The sequence below is a fragment of the Cetorhinus maximus genome, chromosome 3 (assembly GCF_964194155.1).
Source record: "Cetorhinus maximus chromosome 3, sCetMax3.hap1.1, whole genome shotgun sequence".
Classification (NCBI taxonomy): Eukaryota; Metazoa; Chordata; class Chondrichthyes; order Lamniformes; family Cetorhinidae; genus Cetorhinus; species Cetorhinus maximus.
In genome coordinates this window covers 92,119,401-92,144,980 of record NC_135881.1, presented here as the reverse complement: position 1 = coordinate 92,144,980, position 25,580 = coordinate 92,119,401, and the positions used below count along the sequence as shown (strand labels likewise).

Here is a 25,580-nt window from a genome sequence, read left to right as displayed (position 1 = left end):
CTCAGCAGGTCTGGCAGCATCGGCGGAGAAGAAAAGAGTTGACGTTTCGAGTCCTCACGACCCTAGGGTCAACTCTTTTCTTCTCCGCCGATGCTGCCAGACCTGCTGAGTTTTTCCAGGTAATTTTGTTTTTGTTTTGCAGTAATACAATGTTGATACATCTGTATAGTATGTGTGCTTGCGTATGATCATCAATTCAATAAAAGGAAATGTGTAACCTTGTTTCCAGTGCTTATCTAATAACAATTTTGCATTATCAAAATGGTTCCAGTAGAATCATACTCAAATGAAGGCATGCTGTCCTTTCTGTTCTCCATTCCAAACCTGAGGCTCATCTGGAGATCCAATGACACATTACAATCCTGAAAATTTGAGTCTTTGATATGGTCAAATTAGAGTCCGGCTATTTATATTAAAGGACACCATTGATGACTGGAACATCATTGGTCTCTGTTTCCTTCAGAGCAATAATTCTACTTTCGCCAGTTTTTTTTTTATAGGGCATTCTGAACAAGCTCCAGTTTTTAAAAATCTGCTAAACTGGTGATCTTAAGTTTATGTCCTCTAGCTATTGACTCACCAAAGCATGGAAATAGCTTTTCCCTATTCTTATCAAAGCCCCTCAAAGTGCTAAGCACTTCTACCCTTTTCTGTTAAAGTGAAGGGAGTCCCAGTTTCTCTGGCCTTCCCTCATAACTACCCTGAAATTTCTTTTGTATCCTCTCGATGACATTAACACTTGCCTAAAGTAGGGCATTTAAAACTGGATGCAATATTTTAACTGCAGCCTAATCAATATATACTTTCTGTTGTCTTGTTGAATAGTTTACTGTAAAAATTGGAATGAACTATCCTTGTGAATCACCTGACAAGTCATTTTAAAGAAACTGAAGTTGCTGATACTCAAACATCTTTCATGCAGTTTGCTTAAATGCCACATATTTTAGCATTCTGAGAGTTGCTGTTCTGTGAGATTGGTCCAGCTAATGATCCAGATATTTCTTTGGTTTGAAATGAAGTTCCAGAAAAAGAGAGAAATGAAATTACATTTGCTGAGTGCCTTTCAAAACTTGGGGGCCTTACGAAGTGCTTTACAGGTAATTAAGAACTTAGAAGTACATTGCTGTTATCATGTAAGCAACATAGCAGCCAAGTTGCACACAGCAAGGTTCCACAAACAATAATGAGATGAAGACCAGATAACCTGTTTTGAGGAATAAATTCTAGTCAGGACACTGGAGAGGACTACTCTGCTCTCCTTCAGAGAGCAGTGGAGGCTGAGTCAGTGAATTTATTCAAGGCAGAGTTACAGATTTTAGACAATGGAGTCGAGGGTTATTGGGGGCCAGGGGGTGGGCGGCAGACAGGAAAGTGCAATTGAGATCACAACCAGATCAGCCATGATCTTATTGAATGATGGAGCAGATTCAAAGGAGTGAATGGCCTACATCTGTTCCTAATTCCTATGTTCTTCATCAAATAGTACCATGGAATATTTTACATGCACATGTAAGAGAAGACATTTAATACCTCATTTGAAAGACTGCGTCGCTGACAGTGCTTCACTGGAGATGTCAGCCTAGGTTACATGGTCAAGTCTCTGACAGTCAACTGAAAGTGAATCGGTGTTGATCACTGTGGCAGAAAGCTGGCTTAGCAGTTGAAACTTGGGCGTGAGTCATCTGTATAAAAGTAGACAGATTTTGCTATCACATTGTGATGAGGCATGTGTGCAACAAGGTACAAGTGCTAACATGACAATTTGGTGCAGATGGGGAAGGTGGTGCTGCGTTTTATATCTTTCTTTTAGCCTCCAGAACTTGTTTAAGGCGGAAGAATGTTTAAGGCTTTAATTAGGCGAGTAGGTAGGTGATTGAGTTTTAATCCCCCTGAGACCCAGAAGTTTAAGCAGAGCATTGGGGAGATCTAAACATTGCATAAATTTATAGTTTAACTGCAGACAATTGAGTGATATTTTTAAACTTGAAACCTAATTAGTTAAATAAAACACAATAAAGATGGTAGGGCAGGTGCTTGTATTGCTGTTGTATGTGCCTGCATGCCATTGTGATGCAAAGATGCTCAACAGAGCAAGGGTTAACATGTGACTGGAGAATAGCACCACTCACTGTATGATGTATAGAGTCATGTGATATTAGACTCAGAACATTCTAGAAGCAGTTGGTGATGGTTAGCAGCACCATGCATGCCATTAACTGGGATCTGTACATTGTTAGATTAAAATAAATGGTTCATGTTTAAGCATGGTAGTCTCAAGATCACATCATTGAGACATCAAACGAACCCATAATACAACAGCAGTTGTAATATGAGAGAGCTGGCGAACACCAGTTTGATCCATGCCAACCACATCTACAAGAAGTGTCTGCAGCTTGAGGACCTTCGGCTCCAAGTTGATAAGCTGGAGTCCAAGCTTTAGATACTGCAATGCATCAGGGAGAGGGAAATGTTACCTGGGCACTGTGTTCCAGGAGGCAGTCGCATCCTTTAGGCTAGGTACTTCAGATTTGATCCTGGTCAGAGACAGGAGGGTGTGACTACAAGTGAGGCAGGTATGAGGATCCAGAAGGTAGCACTGAAGGAGCCCCAACCCTTGCATTTGTCCAACAGGTTTGAGGTTCTTGCCACCTGTGTGGATGAGAATAGGGCCTGCAGGCAAGCTTTGTGGTGCAGGGAACCAGCCATTCAAATGAAGGGAGTAAAAAGGAATGCAGTTGCAGTTGGAGACAGTATAGTTAGGTTGATAGATACTGTTCTCTGATGCTGAGAGCATGAGTCCTGAAGGTTGTGTTCCCTGCCTGGTGCCAGAGTTAATGACATCTAGAGGCTGGAGAGAAACTTGGAGTGGGAGGGGAAGGATCCAATTATTGTCCACATGGTTATCAGTGACATAGGTAGATCTAAGAAAGAGATCCTGTGAGGGTGTATGAACAGCTTGGGGCTAAATTGAAAAGCAGAACCACAAAGATAATCTAAAGATTACCTGAGTCAAAAGCAAATTGGCATAAGGTAAATAAGATCAGAGAGAGACGAATGCTTGGCTCAAAATTGGTTTGGGAGAAATGGATTTTAGGGCACTGGCAGCAGTACTGGGGAAAGAGGGAGCTGTACTGTTGAGACGGCCTTCACCTGAACAGCACTGGGACCAGTGTACAGGCGAATCGTATAACTAGAGCTGTAGATGGGATTTAAACTAAGTAGTGAGGAGGGGGGGACAGAGGTCATGACGGGGGAGATTTTGAAAGCTAGATAAAGGACAAGGCAATAGAGCAAGATAGTGATGCGGATGGTAATAGCCAGTGTGATAGGAAGGAACGGAACGTGCAAACATAAGAGTGCACCAGCAAATAATTCAGAGTAGGGGGGGAAAAGTAAAAAGACAGAATTAAAGGCTCTTTGTCTGAATACATGCAGCATCTGTAAAAAGATGGATGAATTGATAGAGCAAATCAAAATTGAATATGATATGGTAGCACTTAGAGACCACGGCTGGGCCTGAATATTCAAGGGTATTTGATATTCTGGAAGGGCAGGAAGAAAGGACAAGAAGGTGAAATAGCCCTGCTTGTAAAGGATGAGATCAATACAGTAGTGAGAAATCATCTTGGTTTGAAGGATCAAAATGTGGAATCAGTTCGGGTGATGATGAGAAATAGCAAAGAAGAGAAGCCGCTGGTAGTATTAATTTCAGGCCCGACAGTAGCTACCCTGTAAGACAGAGTATAAATCAACAAATGATGGGGGTATACAAACAGTCATTTGGTAGTACAAAAGAGACGTGTCTAAGCTTTTCATCTTGCACTCATCAGGACACTCGCAAGAATACCAATATAATGCAGAAAACAACAATTTATACTTATACTGTACAAGAAGAGTGCTGAGTGGCAAGTGGCGTTGGTGGAAGTGGTGGTGACTGACAGTTAACTGCCAAGCATTGTTTGAAATTCAAACCAGGCAGCTTGACCCTGATTGGTCAAGGCATTGCCCTGAGGAATGAGTTAGTGAATAGCTGTCACTTATTTTGTTTAGCTGAAACAGGCGCAACATGTGAACATATTCTTTCTGTCTGCAAAGACCAGGGCCCTGTGTATTAATATATGGAGCTTCCAGTGTATGCAAATATGCCACTCTGTATCTTAAATTGGTTGTCAGCGTAATTCTTGGCACATTGGACAATATTTGCTAAATAATTCTCATTCGCAAAATCATATCTCATGTTGGACACTCTTCTGAGTTTTGCAAACATGGGCTGGTTGGGTATTGTCTGTACCCTGCCTGTTGCGAACAGTGGCTGTTACATGCTGTTTGATACGATCTGCCAGTCTTTGGGATGTACAGCCTACTTACCTAGCATCACACTGGCACTCAGATTCATATACCACATTACTCGTGTGGTAGGCAGAACATCTTTTCTGGTTTGACGCCAGTATCCTGTTAACAGTGAATACCACTCGTGTTGCTACTGCGTAGTAGCAGTGTGAAACAGCTAGCTTCACTTGCTCAAATTTTTGAGATACCTTGCCCTTCCAGGGTAACCTGAGGTAGACTGGGTACTTTTCAGGGCCAAAAGTGACGGCCTTAGGCCTGTTCATGAGTTTGCATGATGTACAGTGTGAAATGATCTGATCAGGGTAGCCATTATCCTGCAAGATGCCTTTGATGCGCCCTATTTCAGCATCAAGCTTATATGGTAATCAAATAGCTTGAGCCCTATTTACCAGGTTGCCGATAAGACCAATTTGAAAGCATGTGGAACTGTAAGAATCGCAACGCAAATATTGACCAGTGAAGGTAGGCTTGCGGTAGATGTGGTAGAGAATCCCCTGGCAGATTTCTCAACTAGTATGTCAAGGAAGGGGAGTTCATTTGACTATTCCATTTCATAATTTGTTGTTTTCCTCCTTATATTGGTATTCTTACGAGTGTCTTGAGTGCAAGACGAAAAGCTTGGGCATGTCTTTTTATTAGCAATAAATAATGGGGCCTTGTAAGAAAGATACTGCAGTAACCATGAGAGATTTCAATCTTCATATAGATTGGACAACTCAAATTGGTAAGAGTAGCATGGAGGATGTGTTTTGTGGAGTTTCTTAGTATAATACATTCTGGAACCAACCAGGGAGCTGGTTAATTATGTAATGAGACGGGATTAATTAATGACCTCCGTTAAAGCAGGGGTCAATTTTTTTCCCCCTGAGGATTGTTCTTGAGATTTCTCGGGGGTTACTTGTTTTTCAGGGGCTCCTTTTTCATTCTCACTAATTCCTTTGTTAAGTGATGCAGTCATGTGGTAACATTCTCTTTCTATTTGTGTTGAATTTTTTTTAGGGTTACCTTCTTTAGATAGATCTGGTTGCACAAATACCAAAGGAAAAAAACCCCCCTCAACCAGCTTACATTTCATCACATTTCTATATTTCTTTAGTTCTGATGAAGAGTCATACGGACTCGAAACGTTAACTGTGTTCCTCTCCGCAGATGCTGTCAGACCTGCTGCGTTTTTCCAGCTATTTTTCTTTTTGTACCAAAGACTGTGCGTGTGTATATCTCCCCTACTCTTGTTTCGAAAATTCTACTTGGCACAAGACAACATATTGGGAACGAGTCTCACATCTACAGTCCCTCTTCAAAGTTAATTGCAAACAATTATTAGTCTCCAGCATTCTGTGGTTGTGTTCTGCCAATTTCAAGTTTCTTTCCCCTCATTACTTATGTTTAAAGTGATTGTTGACAACACTTCATGATACTGACTTCCAAAGGTCCATTATGCAACAAGGGGAATACACTGAAATTAATTCTGCAGCACCAAGGTAACCATCAGATAACAAATGGTTTAATTCACATATACTTCACGTTTCAGTGATTTCCCCCCCCCCCCCCCCCCGCCCACCCAACCAAGCTAATGCACCACCTCACGTGATCATCTGTGCTTTGATACGTAGATTGGAATCCTTTAGCACAGAAGCACCTTTTTTACGTTAAAGATGCATACTACTTTATAGAGATGGTTAGTTCACTAAATGTACCTGCCAATGCCATACCTTTTACAATAGGCGTTGAAAGTCTGTACACAAATATAGAAGCAGAGATATGCTGGCTTTCTGAAATCATAGAATCTTACAGCATAGAAGGAGGCCATTTGGCTCATTGTGCCTATGCCATCTCTTTCAGAGAGAGCTATCAAATTATTTCACGCTGCCACCAATTCTTTCCCCATGGCCCTGCAAATTTTTTCCCTTCGAACATTTATCCAATTCATTCCTTGCTGCAAACTATTATTATTAAAGTTTTGTTAAAGTCAATCTCTGTTGTAGCCAGAGGCTGAATTAAGATAAGTTTTGCAATCATTAATTAAGTAAAATATAAAAAGTTCAGGCGAAAATTCACAGGCAGCATTGCAGACAACAGCACCATCGATTCACCAGACAGCCATAACTTCCTTGAGGTGGTCTAATGCTCGAACTGCTCACCACTGCCCTCTATTTGATACAGTAAATTCTGCAAAAGATGACTTTAAAATAAAAAAGAGGGAGAAATTGGAGTGGGAGAGAAAACTAGCAAGAAATAAAAACAGACAGTAAAAGCTTTTACAAGTATATAAAAAGGAGAGTAGCTAAAGTATGTGTTGATCCCTTGGAGGGTGAGCCTTAGGAATTAATGGGAAACAAGGAATTGGCAGAGATTTTAAACAAGTAGCTTGTATGTCTTCACAGTACAAGGTACAACATTCCAAGAATAATAGAAAATCAAGAGGAAAAAGGGGAGCGAGGAACTTAAAACAGACACGATCAGTAGAGCAAAAGTACTTGGAAAACTAATAGGACTAAAGGCTGACAAGTCTCCTGGACCTGATAACCTGCATCCTAGGGTCTTAAAAGAAGTGGCTGCAGGGATTGGGGGTGCATTGGCTACAATCTTCCAAAATTCCCTAGACACTGTAAAGGTCCCAACAGAATAGAAAACCGCAAACAAAACATCACTATTCAAGAAAGGAGGGTGACAAAAAGCAGGAAACTATAAGCCAGTTAGTCTAACATCTGTCATTGAGAAAATGTTAGAATCTATTGTTGAGGTGGTAGTTCCGGGATATTTGGAAAATCATAATACAATCAGGCAGAGTTAACATGGTTTTGTGAAAAGGAAATTGTGCTTGACAAATTTTTTTTTTAAGATTTCTTTGAGGCTGCAAAAAGCAGGGTGGATAAAGGGAACCAATAGATGTAACCAATAGATTTCCAAAAGGCATTCAATAAGGTGCCACATAAAACGTTACTGCACAAGATAAGAGATGGGGTTGGGGAAAGGATATATTAGCATGAATAGAGGATTGGCTAACTGACAGAAAACAGTCGGGATAAGTGGGTCATTTTCAGGTTGATAATCAGTAACTAATGGAATGCCGCAGCGATCAGTGCTGGGGCCTCAACTATTTACCATCTATATTAATGACTTGGATGAAGGGACTGACTGTATTGTGGACAAATTTGCTGATGATACAAAGATAGCAAGTTGAGGAGGATACAAAGTCTGCTAAGGGATATAGATAGGTTAAGTAGTGGGCAAAAAATTGGCAGATGGAGTATAATGTGGGGAAAATGTGAGGTCCACTTGGGCATGAGGAATAGAGAAATGGAGAGAGACGGCAGAATTCTGCAGTTCAGTGGGATCTAGGTGTCTTGTATATGAATCACAAAAAGTTAGCATGCAGGTACAGCAACTAATTAGGAACATGAATGGAATGTTGGCCTTTATTGCAAGGGAGATAGAGTATAAAAATAGGGAAATCTTGCAATAGCTGTACAGGGCATTGATGAGACTGCAGCTGGAGTAATGTGTTCAGTTTTGGTCTCCTTACTTAGAGGGAAAACCTTGCATTGGGAGCAGTTCAGAGATTCCTGGGATGATGGAGTTGTCTTATGAGGAAAGGTTGAGCAGGTGGGCCTATATTCATTGAAGTTTAGAAGAATGAGAGGTGTTCTAATTGAAACTGTTAAGATTCTGAGGGGGGTTGACAGGGTAGATGCTGAGAGGATGTCCCTTCTCAAGGGGAAATCTGAAACTAGAGGGCACAGTTTAAAAATAAGGGGCCTTCCATTTATGGAGGAGATGAGGAATTTCTTTTCCTGTCTTTGAAATTCTCTTCCACAGAGAGCAGTGGAGGCTGCATCATTGAACATATTCAGGGTTGAGTTGGACAAATTGTTGATCAACAAGGGAGTTGAGCATTTTGAGGGGCAAGCAGGAAAGTGGAATGAGGCTACAATTCAATAAGCCCTGAATTTAGCGAATGGCAGAGCAGGCTTGAGGGGCTGAACAGTGTACTCCTATTTTTTTGAGCTTATCTCTGGAGTTGGACTTGAAACTTCTGATTTTGAGACATGAATGCTGTCACTAAAGCAAAAGTGTCATTTATAATGTACTGGTGGAATTTGATCTCTTGGAACAAATTAGTTTAAATAGTTGAAGGCAGAAGATGAATCTGTGGCTCTGTTTGACTCCCAACCTCTGACGTGTGTTACTTGCCTCCCTTGCTTACCTGATCAATGCATTGTAAAATAGAATCACAGAATTTTAAGGGCACAGAAGGAGGCCATTCAGCCCATGTCTGCACTGGCTCTCCAAATGAGCATTATGACCTAGTGCCATTGCCCTGCCTTTTCCCCATACCTCTGCACATTGTTTCTATTCAAATAATCATCTAATACCCTCTTGAATGCCTCGATTGAACCTGCCTCCACCACACCTCCAGGCAGTGCATTCCAGACCCGAACCACTCACTGTGAAAAAGGTTTTTCTCATGTCACGTTTGCTGCTTTTGCAAATCACTTTAAATCTGTGCCCTCTCATCTTGATCCTTTTACAAGCGGGAACAGCTTCTCCCTATCTACTCTATCCAGCCTCCTCATGATTTTGAACACCTCTATCAAATCTAATACTGTATATCTGAACAAGATGTATTTTCTTGCATTGCTCTATCTAACTTGTAAAATATTTTCGTATTGTTGTTTGGTTTGCTTGTCAAGTGATCCACTTGTGTTGTGTAGAACTGGAGCAGGAATCATCAGACAGAATCTTATCAAAAAGGTCGGAGTCCAGGCAGTAGTCAGAAATGCATTTTGGCAATGCACGCACAGTCTGCTGGCAGGACTTCGCCCTTGATTTTGCTGGTGGAAGTTCATTAATAAGCTGCTGCTGGGTTTGCTGCTCTGTTTAAGATGGCCAACCATCCGCCAAAGCTGCAGGCTCCTGCCTTGCTCACCCAGCAGCACCAGGAATGATGGCCTTTGCTGAAGAAGGCAGGGGCCTGGCAGCCTTAACCAGGTAGGCTGAAGAAACGTTAAAAAAAATAAAATTATATTGATAGAGTGGAAATGCCTTTGAGCTAATTACTGGAGCCACAGGGGCTGCCTTCCTTGCCTGCAGCCACCTCCTTAAATGAAAATTACTTCCCCAAACCCAATCCCCTCCAGGCAGCTGCTGGGGGACCCCCTGCATTCAGCTGGTGAGGAGCCAATCCACCGTCAGCAGAACGGTCATTAATGGGCCATTTGAATATGTAAAATTGCTTCCCATCTCTTTGTGGTGGGAAGCCTGTCTAAAGCCAGTAAAATTTCCCTGACAGCAAGACATGGCCAGGGAGCCTATCTGCCATAGCTTCCCAGCCACGGTGATCCTGCCTCATGTGGGCCAGCAAAATCCTGCCCCATCATTTTGGCAGATTTACCTTCAGCTCCTGTGCAAAAGTGTCTGAAAACTGAATAGCACAAAAGCCATCTAATTGACAACTAATGGAAAGCCTGATCACACAGAAGCTAATTATGGATAGCCTTTTGCCTTTCACCTTCATTTTTGCCATGACACTTGAGACATTTTGTTACTCTTTATTTGGATATCATGAAATTTCTCTGCCCCCCGGAAGGTGAAATCCTATTATTGATGACCTTGGCTGGATTTTTGTTGGATTGTGCTAAACTCTACCCATTGTGGGGAGGCAATGGCGTGGTGGTTTTGTCGCTGGACTGGTAATCCAGAGACCCAGGGTAATGCTCTGGGTACCTGGGTTTGAATCCTGCCACGGCAGATGGTGGAATTTTAATTCAATGAAAAAATCTGGAATTAAAAGTCTAATTAAAAGATGATGAAACCATTGTTGATTGTTGTAAAAATCCATCTAGTTCACTAATGCCCTTTAGGGAAGGAAATCTGCTGTCCTTACCTGGTTTAGCCTACATGCAGACCCACAGCAATGTGGTTGACTCATAAATGCCCCCTGAACATGGGCAATAAATGCTGGCCTCGCCTGTGACGCCCACATCCCATGAATGAATAAAAATAAATAAATCTGTACTCAAACAGGATTGGTTTTCTATTCAGACCTGAACAATCTGGCTGTTGATTAGATACATTGAATATACTTGTATGGTTCTGACTCAGTTGTTATATTCTCACTGCCCTCCCAGAAGAATTGTTAGCAGTGGGAAATGAAAGAGAATCTGCATTTGGCACTCTTAATTTGTACTCCACTAGCAATATGTCCTCTGATCACTTGTGCCTTCTGGCCATTTTTTTAAAAATTGAAAACAAATTCTGTCTGTCTTTCACAAGTTTAATGGCACTTTAGTTAATGTCTCTATTCTAAATGAAAGTCATATTAGTTGATAATTAAACCCATCCTTCGTACATAGGATCTAAATCTGTTGCAATCCAAATTTGTGGCACCTGAGAAGCAGCAGTGGCATATGAAATTAACTTTTTTTCTTAGAAAAATGTTTATGAACATTAAATCTGAAACATTTTGGCTATGGTTATCGATTTATTTAATTCCTTGGTGATCAGTTGTAATTTTTATCATCACCTAGTTCTTCCTTTTCATAATAATCGACAAACTTCAGCATTGAATTCATTTCTTAGTCGTCTTTTGCGCACATTCACCAGCACGTTAGACAGCTGCCACTTGAAATTAAATTTGCTCCTTGGGACCACAGAAAGACATGGTGAAAGAGAGATCCTGATGCATGGTCCGGCTACCTTTTCTCTGCCCCTGGCTGCGGAAATTGAAGTGCACAACTCCACAAGCAGGCAGTACGTGCTTGAGGCTTCACTTGTATTCTTTGTGAATGTTGGGATGCAGCTCTTCTAGTTTGAACATAAAGGCCTAGATTTAGTAATGGTGACTTGTGTTGCTTTTGTCATTATTGTGTACAAGACTTGATACATCTTTGACATTGAAGAGGGCAGATTCTGGCATGTCACCCTTTTTAAGTCTATTGCTCTGCTCAGTCTTTGGCTTTTGATTCTGGGGTCTGTTGTAGACTAATTAATAGAGATTAACTAATCATAGAATTCAACAATTCCATTATCATGCAACCACCAGGATGGTAGAAGGCAAATGAGATAGGCCTTTGTCATTTTATGAACAACAATTCATATTTGTTGGAAAAATGTTTCTTTAACCTCCCAAACATGAGGCTTTTGTCTAAATAGGGATAAGAATTTTTAGATTTAGGGCAAAATGTTCTTTTTTCTTCCTCAGGCATTTTTATCTTGGAGAATGCCTGTCAAAAGTTAACTAATAATTATATGCTGCCTTACTGCATTTATTTGTAAAGCATTCCACAAGTGCCTAATGTCAGTTAAAGGCTACTGCATCTGCTAGTCTATATTATCTTGAATAATGTCAGATTGCATCCGTATTGTTTCATCCTGAAACAATTTACAGAAATAATCTTTAAGCAATTATTTTAAAGCAGCTTTATCTGCTGTCAGGTCTATAGAGTAAATTTTTACAAGTAAATTTCTTAGAAAATCAATAAAATATGGAAAAAAAATAATTTTGTTTATCAGGACTTTCTTTAAAGTGTGTTGGCCTTCATTTTCAATCAATTCTTTTGTTCTGTATTTAGTCGAATTTGGATTTTTAATTTGTGTTTCAGGCCTTGGAGCTTGCGTGCAGTTGTTGAAGCTACCTGACATTATTTGTACCTTAATTATTACTGCCTATGCTTTTAACATTATTATGACCGTTTTTTTTCAGCGGATATAGCACAAAGGTACCGAATTAGTAAGTATCCAACATTGAAATTATTCAGAAATGGGATGATGATGAAGAGGGAGTACAGAGGTCAAAGATCAGTGAGTGCACTTGCAGACTTCATCAAGCAGCAGAAAAATGATCCTGTTCAAGAGATTCTGAATCTGAGCGAATTGGAAACAGTTGATGTAAGTCTGCACATTGGACCTGAGAGTTCAAGCAATTTATATGATCTAATTTCAAAACAAAAGCATTCTCTGATTTGAAACAATGTTTTAAATTGTGCTGTATATGGTAAAGATTTTACTCATAATTTCATGAAAATTTAAGTAAAATGACGTAATTATGTCTCATGACAAAGATTTAAAATTAATGCACTAAGCCTCAATTCCTGAGTGTTTTTAAAATAAATTTTCTAATAATGTATGTGCATCTACTTCAGAAAAAGCAAAATCAGAATGATGGTACAGGGCAGTGATACCTCCCAAAAAATAGTTTAATTATTTTTGCACTGAATAGCCTATTCTAATGAGGGCATTTTCACATTCAAAATCCTATAGAAAAGCTGCCAAAGGCATTGTATCCAAATAAATTAAAGGACATTTTTGTTAGATGGGAAAACATGAAGTGAAAGCTTTATATGTCATAATTATGTCTATTAATAAAAAGAACTGTTTGTCTTTTTGGTTGAAAATACAAGATAGCTAACTATTTCTGATGCATATTCTGTTGCATGCATAATACTTTAAACTAGTTGCACAAAAGTCTAGAGTGGGAAGAACAAAATGATGAGGAAGGATGTTGTCAAGTTTCCAGTCCTTGTTGCAAATGCTGGATCTTGTCCAAGCAGACCAGCGATCTTTGCTTCGATCTCGAGGCTCTGCTTAGTTAATTGACCTCAATTAAAGTAGTGGGATTAGGGGGGAGGTATATACAGCAGTATAGTTTAAAAATCCTGGATTCTAAGAAAACTTAAGGATTTGAATCATATAGAATGATACAGCACTGAAGGAAACCATTCAGCCCATCATGCCAGGTAGTTTTTCTGCCATCGGAAACAGGTTCTCCTTGTTTACTTTATCAAAGCCTGCATGATTTTGAAAACCCCCTCTTAACCTTTTCTGCTCTAAGGAGAACAGCCTCCGCTTCTCCAGTCTTTCCATGTAACTGAAGTGTCTCATGATTGGCACAATTCTAGTAAATTCTTACTGCACCCTTCTCAAGGGTTTGATCTCTTTCCTAAAGCAAGGTGTCCAGAAATGAACACTGTTTTAATTGCTCCACCATTGGTGGTCGATACTTCTGCCTGGGTCCAAAGCTCTAAAATTCCCTCATGTGAAACGTCTTGAAGATGTTTTACTACGTTAAATGTGCAATATAAATGCAAATTGTTATAAGCCAACTGAGGCCTCATCCGTGTTTTTCTAAAGGGTTTGCATAACTTTCTAGTTTTTGTACACTCTTCCTCTATTAATAAAGCCAATGATCGCACATGCTTTTTGATAACTTTCTCAACTTGTCTGCTACCTTCAAAGATTTATGTATGTACACTTTCAGATCTCGCTATTCCTGCACCCGTTTTGATAATGTTCCATTTGCTTACTGTTGCTTCTCCTCCTTATCAAAATGTATTACCTCACATTTCTTTGCATTAGATCTCATTTGTCATATGCGTGCCTATTTGAATGGAGTATGTTTTCCTGAAGTCTGTTACTAACCTCATTGTTGGCTATACTTCTGAATTTTGTGTCATCTGCAAACTTTGAAATTATGCCCTGATCCCAAAGTCCAGGTAATTAATGTATATCAGAAAGAACAGTGATCCTAATATTGACTCTTGGGGAACACCACTGTATATTCCTTTCTAGTCTGAAAAGCAGCTGTTTATCACTACTTTCTGCTTTTTGTTCCTCAACCAGTTTTGTACTCTCAATGTCATTGTCCCTTTAATCCCATGGGCTTTAAATTTTCTAAAAAGTTAATTTTTTGGTATTTTATCAAACGCCTTTTGGAAGTCCATAGCCACAACATTAACCCCATTACCCTCATCAAATAACTCTACTGTATTGAGGGAATTCATGTTAGTGAAAAACTGGTGGGAGAATGGAAGGAGGAATCATGCCTGAAGATGCCCAAGACCAAATGTGCCATCAGAACAAGGACCAGAGACAGGCCTGACCTTGAAAAGCATATATTGAAATGGGTCTTGTAAAATTGTACGGTCTTGTAAAATTGTCAGAATGGTTACATCATCACCAGAAATGCAATGCGTATATACGCATTTAGGTGGACCAAATCAAACCCCGAGTCCAGCAAAGATTTCAGAGCAACAGCTAGTTGGTGTAGCCACTGTTTAGAATGAAAATGTCAATTGTTGCAGCAGAAGACCAAAATCGCTTGGAGACTACCGGAAGACCTTGATTCCAAAGTTACCAGTTTCCAGTGATTCTTCATCAGATAGTGGCAAAAACCCATTATGTCACATTGGGAACGTGGATGAAATGCCCATGAATTTCTGTATGCTCAGCAGTCAAACTGCAGAGTGGAAAGATTCAAAAACAGTTGTACTGAAAATCACAAGACATGAGAAGACAAAATTCACAGAGGGACTAGCCTGCATGGCCAAAGGAACAAAATTAAAGCCTATGGTAATTTTCAAACATAAAATCATGCCAAAAATCAAGTTCCCTGAAGGAGTTTTTGTGCATGGCCATGACACTGGTTGGATAGATGAGGATGGAGTTAAGTTTTGGATCGACGACCTGCGGAATAGGTGTCCCAGTGACCTATGCAAGGAATGCAGCTTATTAGTGTGGGACCAGTTCAGATCCCATATAACCAATGACATCAAGAGGTGTCTATGAAGAAATAACATTCAAATTGCAGTTGTACTAGGGGGTCTAATGTCCTTCACTCAGACTTTTGGATGTGTGCCTCAACAAGCCATTCAAGGATCATGTTCACACCAAATGGAATTGATGGATGGGTGACAGAGAAAGAAACCTTAAAATAGAAATATGCGTGCTGTCCCGCTTGATGTTTTGTGTTTTTTGTTATCAAATCATGGGATGCTACGAATGCACAAACCATCGTATCGCTCAAAAATGTGACGTTTCCAATTCAGTGGATGGAGAGGAAGATGATTTGTTGTAGAAGGATGATTCTGAAACCTAAAACGCCTAATCTGATCCAGAGTGGGATCCTATGATGCCATAGCCAAAGTGACTCAATGAATTTGATGAATTCATTGCCTTCAGCATCTGAAGCAAAGAATTTGACAGTTCTTAAAATGTTTTGATTGTGGTTGAAGGTATGCTTGTAGAATTAATTCATTCAATAAAAGGTCACATTGATTTAATTTGAATTACTGATATTTTTTCCACGTTGCAACATGGCGACCAACTACAGCAACACCGCCGGTTCACATTTTATACTCAGCGTATAAATTGATTCCCGTTGAAGGATATTTCAAGTTTTCAAAGGCTGATTTATATGCTGCAATCTATGGTAATTTTTTATGCAAATTTTCTTTGAAGAAGTAACATATGCTGTGGATAAAGGGGAACTGGAGGATATACTGCACTTATGATTTTCAGAAGACATTTGATAAGGTGCCACATCAAAGGTTATTGCAAAAAATAAAAGCTAATGGTGGAAGGAGTAACATTGGCATGATTAGAAGATTGACTAGCTAACAGGAAGCAGAGAGTAGGCTTAAAAGGGTAATTTCCTGGTTGGCAAGATGTAACGAGTGGTGTGCCGCAGGGTTCAGTGTTGGGGCCTTAACTTTTTATAATTTATATAAATGACGGATGAAGGGACTTAAGGTATGGTTGCTAGGTTTACTGATAACGCAAATCTATGTAGGTAGGAAAGTAAGTTGTGAAGAGGACATAAGGCGGCTACATAGGTTAAATGATTGGGAAAAGATCTGGCAAATGGAGTATAATGTGGGAAAATGTGAAATTGTCCATTTTGGCAGGAAGAAAAGAAAAAAGGGTATTATCTAAATGATGGCACAGCTCTGAGGTGCAGAGGGATCTGGGTGTCCTAGTGCATGAATTGCAAAAGGTTAGTATCCAGGTACAGCAAGTAATAGGAAAGCTAATAGAATGTAATTGTTTATTGCGAGGGGAATTGAATACAAAAGTAGGGAGGTTATGCTTCAGTTGTTCAGCGCACTGGTGAGAGCACATCTGGAGTATTTGTGTATAGTATTGGTCTCCTTACTTAAGAAAGGATGTAAATGTGTTGGAAGCAGTTCAGAGAAGGTTTATTAGACTAATACCTGGAATGGGCAGGTTGGACAGGCTAGGCTTGTATTCGCTGGAGCTTAGAAGAGTGAGAGGCGACTTGATTGAAAGGTATATAAGATCCTGAGGTGTCTTGACAGGTTGGATGTGGACAGCATGTTTCCTCTTGTGGGAAATCTAGAACTAGGGGTCACTGTTTAAAAATAAGGGGTCGCCCATTTAAGACACATGAGAATTTTTTTGTCTAAGAGCCGTGAGTCTTTGGAACTCTCCTCAAAAGGTAGTGGAAGCAGAGTCTTTGAATATTTTTAAGCGAGCGATAGATTCTTGATGAGCAAGGAAATGTTATCGGGGGTAGGCAGGAATGTAGAGTTGAGGTTACAATCAGATCAGCCATGATCTTATTGAATGGCAAGAGGAAGCTCAAGGGGCTGAGTGGCCTATTCCTTCTCCTAATTCATATGTTTGCATGTTCTAAAATTATGTTGCACTACTTGGTTCACAGTATCTTTACAGTGCAGAAGGAGGCCATTCAGCCCATCAAGTCTGCACTGGCTCTCCAAGATCATTCCACCTAGTCCCACTCCCTACCATATCCCCATAACTTTGCACATTCTCTTTTTTCAGGTAGCAATCCAATTCCCTTTTGAATACCTCGATCGAACCTGCCTCCACCACCCCTTCAGGAAGTTTTGTTCTAGACTCCAACCACCCTCTGGGTGAAAAAAATTTTTCTTCACATTACATTTACTCCTTTTGCCAATTATTTTGAACCTGTGTCTTCTAGTTCTTGATGTTCTCTTGAGTGGGAACAGTTTCTCACTATTTACCCTGTCCATACCCCTCAGGATCTTGAATACCTCCATCAAGTTTGCTCTCAGCCTTCTTTTCTCCAAGGAAAACAGTTCCCCACCTCTCCAATCTATCCTCATAGCTACAGTTCTTCACCCTGGGAATCATTCTTGTGAATTTCCTCTGGTTGCAGCACTCCAGATGAGGCCTAACTAGTGTCTTGTACAAGTTCAACATGCCCTCCTCACACTTGTACTCAATGCCCCTATTAATAAAGTCGAAGATACTATATGCTTTATTAACTGCTCTCTCAATATGCCCTGCCATGTTCAATGACCTATGTACATATACACAGAGGTCCCTCTTTTCCTGCATCTCCTTTAGAGGCTGTCCTTTTATTTTATATTGCCTCACCATTTCTTTCCTGCCAAAACAAATCACCTCACACTTCTCTGCATTGAACTTCATTTTCCACTTGTCTGCCCAATTCACCAATATGTCTATGTCCTTTTGAAGCCCAAGACTATCTCCATCACAGTTGACAACATTTCCAATCCTCGTAGCATCTGCAAATTTTGAAATCATGCCCTGCACACCATAGTCTAGGTCATTAATATATATCAGGGAGAGCAAGGGTCCCAACACTGACCCCTGAGGAACTCCACTACAAATCTTCCTCCAATCTGAAAAACAAACATTTATCACTACTCTATTTCCTGTCACTCAGCCAATTTCTTATCCAAGTGCCTACTTTCCCCTTTATTCCATGACCTAGAATTTTGCTCAAGTCTGTTGTGTGGCACTGTATCAAATGCCTTTTGAAAAATCCATACACCACATCAACAGCGTTTCCTTTGTCACCCTTCTCTAAAAACTCCAAGTTAGTTAAGCATGATTTTCCCTTGATGAATCCATGCTGGCTTTCTTAATTATCCTGCACTTGTCTAAGTGATTATTGATTTTATCCCGTATTATAGTTTCCAGAAGTTTCCCTGCCACTGAGGTCAAACTGTCAAACTGTTGTTGCCAGCTTTATCTTTGCACCCCTTTTTGAACAAGGGTGTAACATTCGCAGTTCTCCAGTCCCCTGGCACCTTCTCTGTGTCTAAGGAAGACTGGAAGATTATCACTAGTGCCTCTGCAATTTCCACTCTTATTTCCCTCAATACCCTTGAATGCATCTCATCCGGTCCTGGTACCTTATCTATCTTAAGTAAAGAAAGCCTTTCTAACACCACCTTCCTCTTGATTTTAAATTCTTCTGGTGTATCAGTTACCTCCTCTCTCACCTCGGCCTGGGTAGCAAGTTCTTCCTTTTTTAGTTCTGTTTTTTGTCATGCCTGTAAGGGAGATCAGTGGGTTAGCACTTTATGGTGTGATTTGTTTTAACTATATAGTAAATTGTGAATTGTTATTTGGAATCTTGGTCTGGTTCCATTTCTTGATTAGCAAATTATTTTTTCGTTAAATAGTGTTAACCAATGTAGTAATACACCATCTGCTACATGCGCACATACTTAACACCCTGTAGCCTGAGACCTTTTTAATCCTCATATATTTAAGAAGCAATTATTTCTTGAGTTCTGTCAGTGTACTGTTAATTTTATTGTGCTTTTATGTTATAATGAGGGTCAGTAATGCTGTAGTGCCAAATTTCCTACTTTTACACTGACAATGCATTCAATAACTTAAGACTGACAACCGTAAAGGCACAGCTGTTGCCAGGATCAGCTGACATAGGCGGATGTGGAGTTTCTGAGCCTGAAGAGAGACTCATTAGCAATTTCTGCAGCTGGGAATCTCTCTTTGCAGTAATTTGACTTGTCTTGCCATTCTGCCTACACAGACCTGAATTTGCTCCTCACTGTATCTCACCAGGTCAGTAGCTGAGTTTTGCCACCCACAAGCCCTCCCCCTCCCATTGTTTCTTCCCTCAATACACTAGCTACCTATGATCATGGCTTTGCAGGAGCAAAATGTGGAATTTCCCAACAAATATACCCTTTTATTTCATTATCATGAAGGAGAACAATCAGCACGGGTTGAGTAAAGAAGAATCGGACAACACTTTGGGGTGATGCAACCCACCAAATGTTCCCCTGCCCTTTCACTTAGGGATATACAACTGTACAGATAATTGAGGGCTTTTCTAAGAAGGTGTCAGTCTGAAGGATGTGCTTAACTCATGAGGCAATAGGCTGCTCCTTCATTTATTTGAGGACCTGCAGAACCACATGTCTACCTGTACTGCTCTCACACTGGCCTTTCAGGTGATTGCTCGTCACAACTTTAATGGAGAAGGCTTATTCCAAGACAACAAGCATGAGCTTAAATTCATCAGGTAATGTTACACTTTACAGGAGATCAGAGGAATTCATCACCTTTGACATCACATGTCATTTGAGGAACTTTCTTTTCACCCTGGATGCCAAGTCCCACGACTCCAAAGCCACAGTCTTTTCCTCAGCCCCCACTGGAAAATGGCATATCTCACCCACTTCCTGCACTCTGCCAGCTGCCTAATAGTACTGTTATTCACTCTATGCTCAAAAACATTATCAGTTGTTTCAGTTGAAAATATCAGTGCTGGTGCTTGGGAGGGAAGAAGCAAAATGACATTGGCAGTAAGTTGGATATTCTTGGGGCCAAGGAGCAATAGGCAGGAGTTCTATGCAGGAACTCATGAGTGGACTTGTGGCTGACGACTTCCTCTCCCTCATCATCATTGTTCACAGGGATATTCTGGTGTTTCAGTTCTTGCTTCTCCTCCTGCTCCTGTGCCCCTTTTTGATGTGGCGGATCTATAGGAAAGAAAGGTAGAAGCTAAGAATGGATAAAATTGCACCTCTGGGACTAAGGAATCAGAAGGGAGTTCAAGCTTGTATCTGTGTGATGCTTTACAGGATGCCAGGATGCATTGATGGTGTTTAGTCATTAACCTGATGCCAGAAATGTGCTCCAAACTTCCTCATCTCTCAATGCAAGATCAGTGTGTCTGCCTATGGGCTCCTTGGCCACCTTTTTGCAGGATGTGAGATGCTTAGGCATTCCCTCTCTGGTGGTTTACCTCCAGTGGGAATTCTGTACCCGTTTCTGTGGCAAATATTTGAGAATGGATGGCAGTTGAGTATGTGACAAGTAGCAAGAAGAACTGAAGTAAGAAATGCAAGGTGATCAATCTGTTAAAGTGGAGGAAGGAGCTTTTTGTGTTGTGCACACAGTAATTGCCATTGGCGAAGATAAATAACCATAGTGAGTTAGAGTGCCCTTCAACCGGAATGCTTTGTTGAAGTCATTTGTACAAGTGTTTCTCTTTAGTGTATGAAGAGTTGCTGGTGACTAAGGAAGAAAGTTTGGTCTGTCATTTTGCCAGCCCTGATTAGTAATTGAACTTCTTGGGCATTGGCCTGCAGTCTTTGGGCTGAGAGACTTTGCAGTCAATGATAATGTCATACCTTCCCCCACCAATCTGTTTACTGATGTCAGTTTCCTCAGAGGGCTTGCAGCCTGAATCCATAAAATTATGGCATCATCTTATGTATCTCTTATCATGTCCTGTTGCCTTATTTGACAGAGTACCAGCTATGGTGGACATTTTGGAAGGTATCAGAAAATGATTGCTGAGACATGCAATGAAGTTAGCTGGGAGTTGAGTGAACCAGGCATTGTTTCTTACCTGTTCAGACATTTAAAAAAAAAAAAGGTTTCACCCTGATTTCCAAGCCCTCCATAAGAACTAAGAAATAAGAGCAGAAGTAGACCAAACAGTCCATCAAGCCACTTAAGCCTTCAATATGATCGTAGCTGATCTTGGGTTTCAACTCCGTTTTCCTGCCACACTCCATAACCTTTGATTCCCTGAGGGACCAAAATTCTGTCTATTTCTTAAATATAGTCAATGATGGCACAGACATAACCATCTGGGGTAGAGAATTCCAAAGATTCACTCTTTGACTGAAGAAATTTCTTCTTATCTCAGTCCTAACTGATTGGCTCCTTATCCTGAAACTGTGCCTACTTGTTTTATTTGTCCAATATCTGCCGTTTCCTCATTCCCCAGGATAATTTCTCCTGTTTCTGCTTCTAAGGGATCGACATTTACTTTACCTATTCTCTTCCTTTTTATATACTTATAAAAGCTCTTACAATCTATTTTTATATTGCTGGCTTGTTTACTCTTTTTTTTCCCTTTTCACCTGTTCTACATTAGATTCACACCAACCACTGTGCAAATACACTGACCCAGAGAGGTGTCAGCTGTGGCTCAGTTCATAGCACCCTCGCCTTTGAGTCAGAAGGTTGTGGGTTCATGTCCCACTCCCGGAAAAAAAAAGTCAAGAACTGTGAATGTACTCGAAAGAGTTACACTGACCCAGAGAACCCCTGCTGAAATACCTCTCCAGGCCACTGGTGGACATGAATATTTACCATTTTTGCAAAAGCAATGGAATTGAAGTTCAGCCGCATTGTGTTGAAAATACTTTTGCCAAATTAATTTCTTTTATTATTCAAACTTGTTCTTTGTATTGGAAAAATACTGTTCTTGCCAAGTCTGTCCTTTTACAATCAAGTCCTTTCAATTTAGCTGTAAATTATACTACAAGCTTTTAGGTTTTAGAATTGAACCATGGGGAAAATGATTGGCACTTCACTACAACTGCAGAACGTTTGGGTTTGTGACATTCCTAGCCATGACCACCTCTTGCAAAACAAAAACAATGAAAGTATTCTGAAGTGTTAAGAATCAGCATGCCAGTTAATTCCTTGAGTATTGATTTGCTAAGACTCTGTTGTCTACCCCCGTATACTAGCATTTTACATCTACCCAAGGAGATGCAACAATATTTAAACTGTGCTGACTGCCAATCTTTTGTCATGATGCAGCTTTGTTCTGATAAACTTAATATGTCAGGAGGTTCAAATATCTTTAAAGATATTCTGGAAAAATGACCAGAGATCACTGTGCTCTGAAATTACTGCTCTGTAGAAGAATTTTCAATTACCCTTGCTTCTTCACAATATATAGATTTTGTGGTGTTCAAGACGCAACTTAACCATGGGACATATTTGTCCTGAGGATGCTCATGCAATTATGGAATATGTCAGGCATCAACAGTTCATCCCGACTTTTGCAATTTACTTGTTAATTACAGAGAGAGGCAAGATGCTTAGTGGATTTGTATAGTTCTGATCATTGTGGTTCTGCACACTGGCACAGTACTACAGAGAGATGGGGTGTATTTGATACCTGTTCTGCTAAGTCCCTGATCTATCTTGTGTTTCTGTGGACAGGTGAAAAGGCAGGAAGTCAAACCTTGCACCTGTTGAAGGCTGGCCCAGAGCAACACTAGTGCAGTTGCCTATCTGCTCGTTCACAATTGGTGTGCTGAGTTTGATGGTGGGCTGGGCAAGTGTGCAAGATTTATATTCTCAAACAAAATGCCTCAGAAGTTTGAGGAAATTTAGGCTCAAATTCTTAATCATTTTGCTGTTTTGGTCATTTCACAAATACCTCTTTTGACTTTGGGAATTTGTACTGAACTGGATTGTAAAACTATTTTCTTACACTGCCTTTAAAATCGTACACCTATATCAGTTGAACAATGCAGAATGTGGCTGTTGTATTTTACAGCGCAGCAAGCGAAACATCATTGGATTTTTTGAACAGAGAGATTCCGACAATTACAGGGTCTTTGAGAAAGTGTCCAATATTTTACGGGATGATTGCGTCTTTCTGGCTGCGTTTGGGTAAGAGTGAACTAAATTTGTTTTAATTTAATTATTTTTTTGAGTGGAAAATGATAGCATAAAGATTTTATTGATCTCCCTATACTATGCAATATTCCCAGTATTAAAGGCTAGGCAGGTGATCTGTTCAGAGGACTCTGCTAGAGTTGCTCTGTAACTTGCTGCTAAGAGTGCATGAGAACAGCTTGGCAAAAGTACTTTTCCGATTATTTTCTTAATCCTCCCCCAATCCAGCCCTTTGCTCTCCCCATCTTTGTGGAGAAAAACCGTGCAACAGCAGCATGACTGAGATTTCAATCTTGATTTGTGCTTAATGATGGCAATGTGCATCCTACAGCATTGATACAGTGCTTTTAAGATCCAGTATGCTTAGGTTTTGGATATTTTACTTTGTTTATAAAGGATATAAGGAATGGATTTATGATTTCACAACACAGTGACAAGATAAATTCTTCTCAAATTATTTAAATTTAGTAGTCTGTACTGTGTGGAATTCCAGATTTTGTTGTGAGAAAAATTATTCAGACAAATATAAATTACAGAAGGTGTTGCAAACAATATTGTGTTGACCATATGTTATTTAAAGAGAACATGCAGTTGAATGCGCAAGTTTATTTGCTCTGTGATTTAATAGATGATGTATAGTTTCAGGCTTTGGATAAATAGTGATTCAAAAAAAAAAATTACATCTCTTCAAACTAATCTGCTCCTTACAGGGACCCAGTGGGACTGATGACAACTAATAATACTCTCTTTCAGAACTGATAATTAAGTGTTGTTTGCAGCTGTTGTATACTTATCAGGAACAAAAATCAGACTGTGTTTTTGTCAGGAAAATAACTTGCTTAATATGTAATTGTGTACTGTACAATGTGGATTTACTTATGAATTGCTACAGCATATGTCATACAACAATGCCTGAGGAATCATGCTCTCTCAGGCATGGTAAGAAAGATGCTGAGGAATTATTAAAAACACTTCATATTCTCCCCAGGTTCAGTCAGTAGAACAGGTGGTCTCCACATCAGTACAACACTGCCATTTATTTGTATTGGGTACATTTTAGAAACTTTCCCATGCTATTAAGTGGAAACAATATTCCAGAAAGAATTCTGACAAATTTTACTTCTGGATTATCCCTGAACAAATGGCATACCCTTAAGTAAAAATATGATCTGTATTTGGACATTATCACTGCCATCCTGCATAACTGAATGAATACAGCTAGGGTAGGGCCCTAGTTGCACTGGTTTTTCAAGGTGCTACTGTGCGTGGAAATGTGTTCAGCACTGTGGGACTGCTAGGCACATACTCCACATTCCCATATTTCAGCTTTGTATTGGCCAGCTTATTTACCATCCTCTAAGCAGCTAGAATCTTGGCAAATTACGCTTAAAATGTTCTAAGCAATGAAGTATCACATTGTGGAAAGTTTAGATATATCTCTGTGAATCTTCCCTCAAATGTATATCCCATTTAAAATCTTCAGATTTTAACATGAGTTTGATATTGCCTTTTAATATTTTTTAGCAACCCTCTTGATGATTTCCTGCTTCAGATTACTTAGACGCACTAAGAGCTGATAAGGTTAAAAAATTTGGGTAGATTATTTTGTTTCTTCGAACTGGAAGCTTATTCTATCAACACATTTGATGAAAGGCATTTGGAGAAATTGAGGCAACTGTAATTTACAATTTTACAATGTAGAAAAATATCCAAAAGCCTGGCAAAAGAATGGCTTCTGAATGGTATTTAAAGGAGATGGACAGGCATAGAGATTTAAGGAGGAACTTCCAGAGCATGTAACAAGACAGCTAAAGGCATAGTTGCCAATGGTGGGACAAAAAGAGGTGGCACCCACAAGAACTACGGAATAGTGTGTTTGATAGGGGCTGTAGGGGGAGATTATACAGATTGAAAGAGGCAGGGATAGATTTGAACAAGGTTGAGAATTTGAGCTTATATCAGGAAAAATCGATCAGGCTGATCACTTTGATCAAATTGATCCTCTAGAAAATAGAAGACTGAAAGATGACCTGATAGAAGTCGTCAAGATTATGAAAGGATTTGATGGGGTAGATGTAGAGAAGATTTTTTCCACTTGCGTTGGAGACCAGAACCAGGACCATAAATGTAAGATAGTCATGACTGAATCTAATTAGGAATTCAGGAGAAACATCTTAGCCCAGAGAGAACTCTCTACCACAATGAGTAGTTGAGGCAAATAATTTGGATGCATTTAAGGAGATGCTAGATAAGCATGTGAGTGAGAAAGGAATATAAGATCATAAGAAACAGCAGTAGGCCATATGCTGCTTCAAGCCTGCTCTGCCATTCATGGCTGAACCTTGCACATCAACTACACTGCCAACCCACATATCCTTTGATTCCCTTGGTGTCCAAAGTTATAAGTTCCAGTCTTGGATCTGACAAGGTCCCACATGACAGACTGGTCAGAAAAGTAAAAGCCCGTGGGATACAGGGGAATGGGGTGAGTTGGATTCAAAATTGGCTCAGTGACTGGTTAATGATTTATGGATGGTTTTGCAAATGGAAAATGGTTTCCAATGGCGTCCCCCAAGGCTCAGTGTTGGAGCCCTTGCTGTTTTATATATATTAATGATTTGAACTTAAATGTGGGTGGCATGATTGGGAAATTTGTGGATGCCACAAAAATTGGTAAGTGTAGTTGATGGTGAAAAGGTTAGCTGTTGTCTCCAGAATTATATCAATGG

At 40.0% G+C, this 25,580-nt stretch overlaps 1 protein-coding gene across 1 annotated transcript in view; it reads left to right on the top strand.

The window, feature by feature from the left end:
• The window catches only part of erp44 (endoplasmic reticulum protein 44), a 111,636-nt gene that overhangs the window by 62,390 nt on the left and 23,666 nt on the right, over positions 1-25,580 (top strand). The window contains exons 5-6 of the mRNA XM_078538678.1: positions 12,056-12,240; positions 22,730-22,845. Coding sequence (XP_078394804.1) covers positions 12,056-12,240; positions 22,730-22,845 — 301 coding nt within the window. The remainder of the gene's footprint in view (positions 1-12,055; positions 12,241-22,729; positions 22,846-25,580) is intronic.